At 40.3% G+C, this 14,034-nt stretch overlaps 1 protein-coding gene across 3 annotated transcripts in view; it reads left to right on the top strand.

Annotated features, from left to right (window-relative positions):
- The first annotated feature begins 13,349 nt into the window (after window positions 1-13,349).
- The window catches only part of MAK (male germ cell-associated kinase), a 73,895-nt gene continuing 73,210 nt past the window's right edge, over window positions 13,350-14,034 (top strand). For all 3 annotated transcript variants that reach the window (XM_006891603.1, XM_006891602.1, XM_006891601.1), the window contains exon 1: window positions 13,350-13,450. In XM_006891603.1, the coding sequence (XP_006891665.1) occupies window positions 13,350-13,450 (101 nt within the window). The remainder of the gene's footprint in view (window positions 13,451-14,034) is intronic.

Below are 14,034 nucleotides of genomic sequence, written 5' to 3'. Positions count from 1 at the left end.
GTCCTTGGAGAAGGACATCATGCTTGGGAGGGTGGAGGGACGGGGCAGGAGGGGAAGGCCCTCTATGAGGTGGATTGATTCAGTGACTGGGATAATCGAGATGGGAGTGTCAGAGACAGTGCGATTGGCATAGGACAGAGCAGAGTTTAGGGCTGTTGTACATAGGGTCGCAAGCGACTGGACAGCGCATAACAACAGCAACAACAACAGACTGGTGAGCATATCCAGAGATACATTTGTTAATTGAAACAAGTCAATTGATATCCCATTGATTCCTAGGGCCTTATTCTTTGCCAATGCCTTCATTGCAGCTTCAACTTTCTTCTTCATTACCATTGATTCCTGTTCATATGGTACTTTGTGAAATTTTTCAGTGTCAGTAATTTCTTTTAGTTACAGTGACTCTGTGTATTCCCTCTATCGTCTTATGATTCTTCCTGGGTCATTCAGTATATTGCCCATAACATCTTTCAGTTTTGAGACTGGAAGTTTAAATTTGTTTTTCAGTTCTCCCAGCTTGAGAAATGCAGAGTGAGTTCTTCCTTTTTTTATTCTCCAATTCTAGCTCTCTGCACATTACAATATAATACTTGTCTTCTCGTGCTCCCTTTGAAATATTTTATTCAGCTCTTTTACTTCGGTATGTTTCCCCTTAATTTTGGTTTGTCTACACTCTACTGCAATTTTTAGAGTTTCTTCTGACATCCATTTCATTCTTTTCTTTCTCTTTTGTGTTTGTAATGATATTTGCTCTCTTCACAGATGATATCTTCCCACAACTCATCTGATCTTTGATTATTGGTGTTCTATCTTTCAAACTCATTCCTACAATGATTTTTAAATTCAGATGAAATAGATTTAATATCGTATTTTGGTTCTCTTGGAATTGTTTTCATTTTCTTTGGCCTCAATTTAAACTTGCACATGAGTTTTAATGGTCTGATTCAAAGTTCGCTCCTGGCCTAAATTTGACTGCTGATTCTGAGCTTCTCCAAAAATTTCTTCCGCAGATGTAGTCAGTCTGATTCCTATGTGGCTCATCAGGTGAGATACGAGTATAAAGTCACCGTTTGATTTAATTTGGTCTTTTTGCAAATCATAATTATGCCTAATTATGAAAGAAACAAACAACTAGCTATAGCTAAATGTTCTTTTCAATCATTTGCTATATATTTGAGAGTTGGACAATGAATAAGGGTAAAAAAAAGAGTCGATGCCTTTGAGTTGTGATGTTGGAGAAGAGTATACTGAATATCCCATGCACTGTCAAAAGAACAAACAAATGTGTCTTCGTGAGAAATTGCAACCAAAGCGTTCCTTAGAGGCAAGGAAGACGACACTTCCTCTTCTATACTTTGGACATCTTGCTAGGAGAGGCTATTTTCCAGAGAGGGAAGTCATATTTGGAAAGATGAAGTGTCGGTGAAAGAGAGGAACACTGTCAAAGAGATGGATTGACGCAATGATTGTAACAAGGACTCAAGTATGTCAGATATGATGATAGGACAGGGTTCAGATCTGTCGAAGAGTTGCACTTGGTTCAAAGGCACCTAACAACAACAACAACAAGCTTGGCAGGCTCTGGCACAGCCTGTCAATCTTCTGGGCGGGCGAGGCTTCCAGTGACCGGGCGGGGGTTGTCCGCCAGGCCACGCCCCTTCCGGGCGGAGTGTGACTGGCGGGTGGCCCCGGAGCAGGCGCGCCCGTGGTTTCCTAGGAGATGAAACACACAAGAAGCCAAAGCTTCACAAGGGAGTTAACACGGTAAGCGGTCGGCGCCAACAGACGATCTGGAGCGGGCTGCCGGGCTGGGCTGCCACCTTCGGTCCAACAGCCTGCGACTGTCCTGCGAGGCCGGCCTGGCATGTCTCCCCGACGGCTTGTACGAGGGCCGGCCTCCCCCGAGAGCAGGGACCCAGACACCGGTAGGGGAGACGGAGGGGAGTTCTGGGGACGAACTGGGCTGGGGGCGCTGCGGTGGGTGCTCCCGAAGCTCCCACCCTGCAGCTCGCACCCTCTCGACGCAAGAGGAATAAGGGGAGTGTCCTGTCTGTGAGACCCCCACTAGTCGACTCTGGCTTCTCCCTCTTTTGCTTGGTCGGGAGGAGGAAGTTCTTTGAGTGAACGGTGACACTCGTTCTCGGGAATTGAGTTCAGAACTTTTACAAAATAAATTGGGAATGGGAAGAAAAAATCCCGTCCTCGTTGATGCAACCCGAATGACGGAGAGGTAACAGCAGGGTCTCAGCTCAGGGTGGCCCTGGAGGCGCCCGCAGCGCCTAGCGCAGTAGGTGCTGGACATGCGGGACTTTGATAACCCTCCATGCAAACCTCATGTCTTGCATGTCACAACACCTCAGAGTCTTTATGAAAACCATTTCCATACTGCAAATGCTCTCATTGTGAACAATGCAGTCAGAAGTGACTCAGATATAGTGGGTTTTCAAAGTATTAATTGCATGGGAGGAGACTGCACATCTTTCTTTGGTGGTTTCAAACCTCCTGCCTCTCTGAGGATGGCAGTGCAGTTCCCACCCGCTAGGTCACTAAAGCTCCCTGTACTGCAAATAAGATGTTCTCACTTACAGACTGGGTCAAAGTCGCCTGTTGAGATGGTGGAGGATGCAATGAAACTGGGTTTTAGTGATCAGTAACGTCCATTCCAAGGAGTCTTAGTTGTGCAGCGATTAAGCACAATGATTAATCCAAAAGATTGTCAATTGGAACCCACTGATTGCGCTCGGGGAAGCAGGCCTCTTGCATAGAGATTTCAGCTACAGCCACGGAAACCCTGTGGCACAGCTCGCTTTGCTTTGTAGGGTCACTGAATCAACTCATGGCAATGGCTTTGGGTTTTTTGGTTTGCTTGATTTTTGGTAATCCAAATTCCAAAAGGAAAGAAGTTTGTATGATTGTTTCGCTAACCTTTTAAAATTAGTGGACACTGTATCTACTGATGCTGATGTTCTCATGGAAGGAACCCAGGAGTTTTGAATTTATAATAAGAAAAACAATAGATAAGGCAAAACAAGCTATAGGCAGAAAGTAGTTTGCACACTTCTGGTCTTCATTTTCTATGATGAGAGAATATTCCCCTACCCCTCGTGGGTGGCCACATACTGCCTCTGCAAAGCTGGGTTTGATCAGGGATGTTGGACCTTTTCTTTTGTTTTTAAATAATTTGTGAATATTAACACAGAAATGTATTATTTTTAAAGAGAGCCACCATTTCCCCATTTTTAATACCTCTTTTAATTTCTATAAACAGGATTTTATTAGCTTGAAATTTTTTTTCTCTGTGGTTTTTAAATAGTTTGGTGACTTCTAGAACGTTAATTACTGTGTTTTACAAACATTACTGCTGCTCTTTGAGTAATGTTACAGAATGTTCTTTAAAGACAAGCTGAAAAGATCCAAAGAATTATCTTTTCAGTGACTAAAGTTTTACCCTCCATTTGCCCTCTGTGTTAATCCTCTCTAATCGTGCTCCAATCCCTTATTAGCCAGCAGGAGCTGTTGAGGCTAAAGCTCAAATTTACAGTAATTATGCGCCTTGTTGTTGCCCTTGAATTGGTTCTGAGCCACCCTAGTCACAGCTGAACAAAACGCTATTCATTAGCTTTGCAAGTTGTAAATTCATTATTGCAGCTACTATGCCAGTCCATCTCCTTGAAGATATTCCGATATTCCTACTTTTTGTTGACCAAGAATCATGGTCCTCCTGTAGGAACTGGTCCCTCCTGATAATATGTCCAACATACATAAGATGAAGCCCTACTAGACTCACTTTTTTTGGGGGGGGAGTACTATGAGTTTAATATTCATCAGCTTCTACTGGAGGAAATAAGGACAAAATCATAAGAACTATCAATTTAATACTAGTAGAACGTTCAGTGATGATTGATGAATGATTCACAGAATTAGGAGGGGTGTTACCTCTTTACATGAATTAATTAGCTAAAAATATCAAGCTTTTTAAATTTGCCCCAAGTGGAAGTTTTTTCCAGATCAGTACACCTGGTTCTTGGAATGGTGTAAGGAGTCATTCGTGGAAACCAAATTCTAGAAGGCTCTCGGATCTCATCTAGATGAAGACATTGAAGCTTGTACTTCATGAGATCCTTTCTGTTCATCATAAATCTGAGACTTTTTGATTAGCAGTATCCTCACTTTCAAGGAGCATGTTGGCTGTATTTGTTTGAGGACTAATTTGTTTGTTCTACCGACAATCTGTGATATATCCAGTATTCTTTGCCATCATCATGGTTCAAATGCATCAATTATTTTTGAATACCAGTTGACATATTTTAATAAACAGATCTGCCTTGGACGTACTCACCACACTGTGCCAAGCAATCTGGAGGACAGTTACCTGGCCAACTGAATATGGAAGAGATCCATGTTCATTTCCATACCAAAATAAGGTGATCCAATCAAGTGTGGATATTATTAAGCAATATCACGTGCAAGAAAGATCCTGCTGAAGATTATTAAATAATTACTGGAACAATGCATTGACAGAGGGCTACCAGAAATACAAGCAGGGTTTAGAAGAGGCAATGGCATTAAATGTCAGGTGAATCTCTTGGCTGAGAGCAGAGGATACCAGAAGCATGTCTTATCTGTGTTTCATTTACTATACAAAGGCATTTGACTGTGTGGATCAGAACAAACTGTGGCTCACTTTGAGAAGAATAGGAATTCCAGAACATCTGATTGTGCTCATGCATAACCTATACCTGGACTAGGAAGCAGACCGCAGAACAAAGCAAGGAAACACTGGTTCAAAATCGGGAAAGGAGTTTATCAGAGATGTGTCTTGTCTCCATACCTTTTCAAACTATATGCAGAACAGATCATTTGAGAGACTGGGCTTTATGAGGAGGAATGGGCATCAGAATTGAAGGAAGACTCATCAACAGTCAGCGTTATCTAGATGACACAACCTTGCTTGTTGAAATGGAAAAGGACCTGAAGCATTTGCTGCAAAGAGTCAAGAACTGTAGTCTTCAATATGGATTGAAGCTCAGCATCAAGAATACAAAGATTCTCACCGATGAGCCAATTGGCAGCACCACGACTGATGGAGAAGAGATTGAGATTGTTAATCATTTTAGCTTGCTTGGTTCCACAATCAACACTCTTGGATATAGCAGTCAGGAAATCAAAAGACAAATTGCACTGGGCAAGTCTGCTGTCAGGGACCTCTCCAGAGTGCTAAAGAGCAATGATGTCCACCTGGAGACCAAGGTGCACCTAATCCAGGCCATGATCTTTGCAATTACTTGCTCTGCATCAGAGAGCTAGACAATGGCTAAAGAGGACAGAAGGAGAATAGATACCTTTGAGTTGTGGTGCTGGAGAGGAGTGCTGAACATTCCGTGGACTACCAAGAGAATATACAATTTCTCCTGGAGAAGATGAAACTGAGTTGCTCAAAGGCAAGGATTTTGAATCTTCATCTCACATACTTCGAGCATGTTGCCAGGAGGGGCAGTTCTTGGAGAAGTACATCATGCTTGGAAGGGTGGAGGGACAGCGCAAGAGGGGAAGGATCTGCATGAGATGGCTTGACAAAGTAGAATAGTGGGGTTAGGTGTGTTGAAGACAGACTGGCTCAGAATAGGGCAGGGTTCAGAGGTATTATGTATAGGGCAGCTATGAGTTGTAGACAACTTGACGGCACATAACAACAAAAACCACCACAATATTCCTTTGTCCACCTTTTACGTACACATGAGGTTATTATTAATGTCATGACTTGGGTTCAGATTCACCTTAATCTTCTATGTGCCATCTAGACTTTTTAACAGTTTAAAGAGGTCTTTTGCAGCTGACTTGCCTAGTTTAATTGGATCATTTGATTTCTTGATTGCTGCTTCCACTATCATCAATTGTGAATCCAGGTAAAAGGAAATTATTATTGACAATTTTAATTTTTGTCTCCATTTATCATAATGTTACATATTGGTCCAGTTGTGAGGGTTGGTTTGGTTTTTTCTTTTCTTTATGCTCATGCGCAATCCTGACTGAAGGTTGTAATCTTGCATCTTCATTGGTCAATGTTGCAAGTCCTTTTTGCTTTCAGCAAGCAAAGTTGTATCAGCAACACATAGCAGTTATTAATGAGTCTTCTTCAATCCTGACATCAGGTTCTTCATGTCATCCAGATTCTCAGATAGAATAAGTATGGTGAAAGGATATAACCCTGATGCACACCTTCCTTGATTTTAAACCATGTAGTATCCTCTTGTTCTGCTTGGTTTCCTCAGGTTTCTGTATATGTTACACATAAACACCATCAGAAATTGCCATTTTCTGCCCTTTCCCCCTATAAATTCTTGTGATCTATGTAGTGAAATTGGAAGCAGGAATGGCACCCACTTTTTTTTTAATTATTTTAATGAGTATTTACAGAGATTTTGGATTTCCATTCATTCATTGCTGTACTTCTATCCCCGCCCAATCCTCCCCCCCGCCCCAGTTCATTCCTCTCTTTCAAAAGTAAAAGAAACACGCCCTCCCTCGTACACTATCCCCCCTCACCCCTCCCGCCTCCCCAAGTACATTCCACTATGCAACCTTAATTGTGGACTCTTGTGATAACCATAATACCCTATCATACAGCACTTTTAAATTATTCACTCCCTCATCTGTTTCAGTGCAGTATACACAATTTATCCAGTTTTTCTCAGTCTTACCCCAACCCTGATATCAGTCCCATTTTACAACAGTGGCACCATGCAATATTTGTCCTTTTGCGACTGAGATATTTCACTCAGCATAATGGCCTCCAGGGTCACCCATTTTGAATAATATTGCATGAGTTCCTTGTTTTTCAATGCAGCATAGTATTCCATTGTGTGAATATACCACAGCTTCTCTATCCATTCATTTGTTGATGGGCACCTGGGTTGTTTCCAACTCCTTGCTATTGTGAACAGAGCTGCGATAAACATGGGTGTGCATATATCTGCTTGGATGTCTACAACCAGGAGAAGATAAATTAGCTGAATGGGACCTTCTATGAATCAAATCCCTATGCACATCCAAAAACTTTTCCAACAGGGTAAAAAGGGAAGCCACAGACTGGGAAAAAGTATTTGGTAATGACATGTCAGATAAGGGACTTATATCTAGAATTTATAAAATACTTGGCATCCACTTCTTAAACAACATACCTCTGGAAACTCTATGAACTTTGATTAATGTTTATAGTTGTAGAGGGGCTTCAAGCCTTTTGTTCATAGGGTTGCTATGAGTCCCGCTTGACTCAAAGGCAATCAACAACAAAAACATATAATGAAATGCCCTTGCATAATTAATAAAGCACAGGTGAACAGCTGATAGTGTCTACGCTCAGCCCCTATATTTTAATAATTATGCATTTAATAAATAATAATTATGCATTTAGATAAGAAAATTAAGATAGGATAAAATTATTAGGGCACTTAACTACTTAAGTCTATTTGCACCTCTAAGTGAATGCCTCTGCGTGGTGCAGATTGAAAGGTTGAAGGTTCTTATCCATCCAGAAGCACTTTGGAAAAAGACCCTGGACATCAACTTCTAAAATAATCAGCCATTGATGTCAACTAGTTAAATGAACATCTTTTTTTAATTTAAATCAGAAAGTCAGTATATATTATAGAAAATTATAATAGAGTTCCTCTTAAAACAACAATAATACAGGGAGCTCAGGTGGCCTAGTGGAAAGACACTGCACTGCAATCCCAGAGGTACATGGTTCAAATCCACCAGATGCTCTGCTGGAGAAGGAGGGGGCAATCTCCTCCTGTCCCAGTCAGATCTGATTTGACAGTACACGTAAAAATTATACAATAAAAACAAACAACAACAAAAAAAGAAACAAACAACAATAATACATACACAGGGAAAACACTTCCTTAAAGCTCATTTTGACTCATGAGGACCGCATAGGGTTCACTGGCTCAGATAATCATGGAAGCAGATTATCAGACCTTTCTTGTGTGGCCCTGCATACGGGTTTTTTTTTAACAACTAAGCTTTAGGTTGGCAGGCAAGCAAGCCATTTATACCAGCCAGGGATCTAATAGTTCTATTAAACTACTTGAAGGTTATAGCTGTGTGGTTGTGTCTTGCTTTGTTTCATCTTTCTTTATTTAGGATCAGTGTTTATAACTTGTAGACAGTTTATAAAAACTTTCCACACATTTGAGCATTTACTTGTTAAGGCCACTGACTCAGATTAAGCTGAGAAAAAGAAAGAAACCCCTGCAAAAACATTTAATCAGCTGTATTGGTCTATTTCTTAAGATCCCAGCAGCAATGCTGACATAATTTAAAGTATTTCATTTGAGCCTTTGAAGAAGTAACTTACCCATCAATGTTGTAATGGACCTTGAGCTGGATCCAACTCACAGTAACCCTATGTGGGAGCCAATACACAACAGAACAAAACCCTGCCTGAACCTGCACATCCTCAAAATCTCTGCTGTGCCCATTGCAGTCACTGTGTCAGTCCATCCTGTTAAGGACTTGCTGATCTACTTTTCCAGGCATGATGTCCTTTTACACTGTCTTCTCGTCACATACTCAAAGTATATGCGATGAAATCTAAATAATCAGTAATGCCTCCTATTTGGAAGAATCCTATAGGTATTTTAGATAACAAAGTTTCCTTTGAACAAATACATTACTGTATATGCAAAACAACATTGTTTTACTGTACTTCTCTATGCATGCATATGCTTCTTTCTGGTTTTGCAAACCTTCACCACTTTGGCAACTACAAACTGTTGCTGTTATGTACTATTGAGTTGCTTGCAACTCATAGCAACCCTATGTACAACAGCCCTAAACTCTGCTCTGTTCTTTGCCAATAGCACTGTCTCTGACACACCCATCCCAGTCACTGCATCAGTCTACCTCATAGAGGGTCTTCCTCTCCTGCGCTGTCCCTCCACCCTCCCAAGCATGATGTTCTTCTCTAAGGACTGGTCCCTTTTGCAACATATCCAAAGAATGTCAGATGAAGCTTCAGAATCCTTGCTTCCAAGGAGCAGCCTGGTTTAACCCTCTGTTGGATAAACCTGTTTGTTTTCTTAGCAGTCCATGGCACATTCAATACTCTTTTCCTGCACCACAGCTCAAAGGCATCAATTCTCCTTCTATCCTCCTTAGTCATTGCCCAGCTCTCTGATGCATAGTAAGTGACTGCAAAGACCTTGGCTTGAATCAACTGCACCTTAGTCTCCAGAGTGACACCATTACTCTTCAATACTCTGGAGAGGTCCCTACCAGCAGACTTTCCCATTGCAATATGTCTTTTCATTTCCTGGCTGCTAGTGCCAAGAGTTTTGACTTTGGAGCCAAGCAAACTAAAGTTGTTAACACTACAACCTATCCAACATAAAAAACAAACAAAACCCATAAATCCTCACAACTAGACCAATAAGCAACGTCATGATAAGTAGAAAGATGGAAATTGTCAATTATTTCATTTTACTTGAATCACCTAATGAAAACAACAGTTAAGAAATCAAGCTACGTTAATTGCTTTAGGGAAATCTACAGAACATCTTTAAAGTGTTAAAAGGGAAGCATGACACTTGGAAGACAACTAAGGTGCTCCTGACCCCAGCTATGGTATTTTTCCTCATATTCATGTGGAAGTGGGGCAATGAATAAGAATGACTGAGAAAGAATTGATGTTTTTGTATTATGATGTTGATGAAAGATATTGAATATACCATGGACTTCCAGAAGATATGTCTTAGAAGAAGCACAGCCAAAATGTTCTTCAGAATGATGATAGCAAGTACTTATGCACTCAGATAAAAAAAGATAATAGGCATTTACTTAGAGGCTCAAATAATAGACTTACATAGGTAAATGCCCTAATAATTTTTCTCCCATCTTAATTTTCTTTTTTATTGAAGAGCAAAATTACTATTTATTAAATGTATCATTATAAAAATATAGGAGCTGTAAAGAGAGACTGTTTACCTGTGCTTTACTGATTTATGGAAGGCATAAAAAGAGCAAGGACCATCTGGGAACAGCTGTATCTGATCTTTACCAACTTCACAAAGGGGAACTGTCCCTGTCAACACTATCAGTAACACAATACCAATTCACATGAGGTCAGATATGTCCCCTATGCTCTCATACTTCTTTCTACTCAAGACGAGTCTTACTGCTTTATGGGTTCCAAAATCTGACGTGATGGCTTACAGGCCACACAGAACCACGTTAAGGAAGTCAAAAGGTTATAATCCAGGTTAATAGCAGATTACAGTCAGGACAGTTCCCGAAATGTGCTCACAGACACCTCAGCCTTAACCCTATCAGCTTTAAGTCAGTCTTACAAAGTTCTCAGTCCTGCCAATATTGGTTCTCCTCACCCCCGCCCCACCCACCCCTGTCTTAGCCAATGTTACAAAGTTCTCAGTCCTGTGAATTATGACTACCTACCTCCAGTTGTCCAACAAACTTGTGTTTGGGAATACACATCAAAGTCTTATCTCTAGGCTACCAGATCTCCCTAATTTGTTGTTGTATGCCTTCAAGTCAGAACCAACCCATAGCTAACCCTCCTGTGGGTTTTCAGAGGCAGTTAACTGAATGGGAGGAGACTTCCCATCATTCCCCCTTGGAGCATCTGGTGAATTGGAACCACGAGTCTTTAGGTTCTTTACCTCTAGGCCACCAGAGCTCCCTAAGTAATAGTGATAATTTTTTCTTATTTAACTATAAAGAAAAACTGCATATTAAATAGCATATGAAATTCTTTTATAAAGCTCTTATCTTCATATAAAATTAAACTTTATATTTAATGAATTGGGGTACTTGTGTTCTACATGAAGTTCACAAAAACTTGATTTGTGCTAAATTCAATACAAGGTAATATTTTTTCAAAGAATGAATATAGTGTTTATGTCAAGTTTTCTGGTATCTAGTTTAGAATAATATAGTGAATTGGGGGGAAAAATTCCTCTCAATCAGTAAAATGTTTCTTGAAATCAAGTAGCACAATACCAGGTATATATTCATTTCATGAGTATTGAGTCTATTATAACCATTCAAACCACAGCCTTTGGTCTTGTGTTTCTGGAAAAAGAGAAAAATAGAGCCAGGGAATAGGAGGAAAGTATGGAAGGTGTGCCTAGCTGATTCCATTAGCATCTGCCTCCTTGCCATGAGACCAAGAAAATGAAATGGTGCCCAGTGACCTTTACTGAACATTTTGATCAGAGATTCTGTCAAAGAAACATGATCAAATGGGAGAAAATGCAGAACAGAATTGTTATCAGGATTGGTGGAAGAGTCATCAACAGCCTGCGTTATGCAGATGACACAACCCTGCTTGCTGAAACTGAGGAGGACCTGAAGCGCTTGCTACAGAAGGTCAAGGATTGCAGCCTCCTATATGGATTGAAGCTCAACATCAAGAAAACAAAGATTCTCACCACTGGGCCGCATCAGTATGGATGGTGAAGGGATTGAGATAGTTAAGTTTTAGTTTACTCTTGGTAACAGCAGCCAGGAAATCAAGAGACAAATTGCATTGGGAAAGTCAGCTGTGAGGGACCTCTCAAGAGTACTGAAGAGCAACGACATCAGGGTGGAAACTAAGGTGCACCTGATCCAGGCTATAGTCTTTGCAATTACGTGCTATGCATCAGAGAGTTGGACTGTGAATAGAGATGATAGAAAGAAAATTGATTCCTTTGAGCGGTGGTGCTGAAGAAGAATGTTGAATATATCATGGACTGCTAGGAGAACAAGCAGGTTTGTCCTAGAGAAGGTGAAGCCGGAATGCTCCTTGGAGTCAAGGATTCTGAAGCTTCGTCTGACATACTTTGGGCATGTTGCAAGGAGGGACTGACTGGTCCTTGGAGAGGGACATTATGTTTGGCAGAGAGGAGGGGCGGCGCAGGAGAGGAAGACCTTTGATGAGATGGATCGATTCTGTTACTGGAGTGGTGGGAATAAGTGCATTTGGGATGGCTAGGTTGACACAGGATAGAATGGCGTTTAGAGCTCTTGTACATAGGGTCGGTATGAGTCGCAGGCGACTCGATGGCACATAACAACAACAATGGACTCCAGACTTACTGGAAACATGAAGGCTGGATGAATCCTTCAAACTGTTGCCCTGAGATAATTTTTAAATTTTAAATAAAAAATATTCTCTCTCTCTCTATATATATATATCCCTTAGAGGCTTCTTTTTTTAATACCTTAAAGTTTTCTTAATGCAAAGAATAGTTCTGCTTAACTAGTGAAAACCATCTGCCTTGAACATTGTGCTATTTTAAGAATTATCTATATAGTATCATATTGACAATAACTCCAAAGAGTACATAGGAATCACTGGATTTATGCTAATGGGAGAGGAACAACTCGTAAAAGAAGGATGTTGTTAAGTGCGGTCAAGTCATAGACAACTCACAGCGACCCTATGAATGAAAAATCTGAACACTTGTATAACTTGAATCATTTCTCCAAATTTATAGAGTTTCTGGAGGCAAGCTACTTTACAAGTGGATGCCACTCCTGCTTCCAAGCTTGTTTTAATCGGGGAGCTCCATCAAACACTGTTCACCATGGGTAACCGTTATCACATTTGACACATCATTGTCACAGTGTTTAGCATCACAGCAACCATGAGTTACTTCTGTACAGCAAATGAACAGACTATATCACTTAGAAGAATGTTTGACCAACAACAGTTAAAACCAGGCCTGCGGACCGCAGATTAAAATCACCCACCTTTGGCTTGGTAGCATAGCTTTCTATCCACTAAGGCAACAGAGCTCTCTCATTGTTGTTATGAGAATGGTTAAATAACTTGGATGTACTCAGTGGCACTAAATGACATTTGTAGAAACTGTTGAATTGGTGCATTTTTTTGTATCCATATTTTCTCAACAACATGAATAAAATTATATATAGATTACATATCATCTAGTGTATGTGAACTTCATTCTACATAGCAAAAATAACTTATTGACAAAAGTTTAACACACTGGCATTGATACCAGTTATAATTTTTTCCTGTCTCCTAGGTTGCAAATAAACTCCTTAAAGATTCTTGAATGAAGATTTATTTTATTCTTATTTTGCTTTTTTTATAGGGTGTTCGTAAGATGGGAGCACGATTTCCTTGCTGAATTCTTTATTGCTTTATCTCATGAACCTCTATAATCCTAAGAAAGAGTCAATTTAATGATGACAAGCCTGCCATCAGTCTAATAACGACAGTCCGAGGACTGAAAGGAACAAAAAGAAAGGCGTATTTGTGTTTCTGCTCCACAAGGAAGTAATTCGAGCCCACAATCTGTGCTCCATTATTTTACGCAATGAACCGTTATACTACTATGCGGCAGTTGGGGGATGGCACCTACGGGAGTGTCCTGATGGGCAAGAGCAATGAGTCTGGAGAGCTGGTCGCCATCAAAAGGTACTGTGTGCAGCGTGGCATGGTCTGCTATTGGAACTCTGATCTTTCTCTGCTTGCTTGAGAATACACATAGTCACAGAGGTACTTATGTGTCAGATGTGGTATGCTCTTCTGAAGAAGGCATTGCCACAAAAGGGATTCTGCCAATCACCTGTATTTTTGTGTTTTGGTTTATCTTGCTACATTGATAAAGAATCAAACAAAATTATAAGTACTTTTTATGCACGATAAATTTGGGCTAAAACTGAAGATAGTATTTGGAATGTTTTTTAAGAGTTTAACTTTTAACTTTGAGTACAGAGTCAAGCTTACTGTATCTTTGAAATGATATACCTTATATTAGATGATGTTTATAATGTCAGATTGTGATTGACATAATGTTTACAAGACTGGCCAATTAAATGTTATAGTGTGTGGTTGAATTAGAATTGTCCAGCAGGGTTTCAGAGGCAGTAAAGAAAATGGAAAAATATTGTCCATTTTTCTCTCATGGGGCAGCTGGTAGATTTGAACTATGTACTTTTGGGTTGCCAGCCCCATTACTTACCACTAAGCCACTAGAGAACTATGTTATTGAAATCTAT

This window comes from Elephantulus edwardii, unplaced genomic scaffold (genome assembly GCF_000299155.1).
Source record: "Elephantulus edwardii isolate Elephantulus edwardi_28Jun2011 unplaced genomic scaffold, EleEdw1.0 scaffold00101, whole genome shotgun sequence".
NCBI classification, from domain to species: Eukaryota; Metazoa; Chordata; class Mammalia; order Macroscelidea; family Macroscelididae; genus Elephantulus; species Elephantulus edwardii.
The sequence above is the reverse complement of the archived record's forward strand: the minus strand, read 5'-3'. Positions and strand labels throughout refer to the sequence as shown.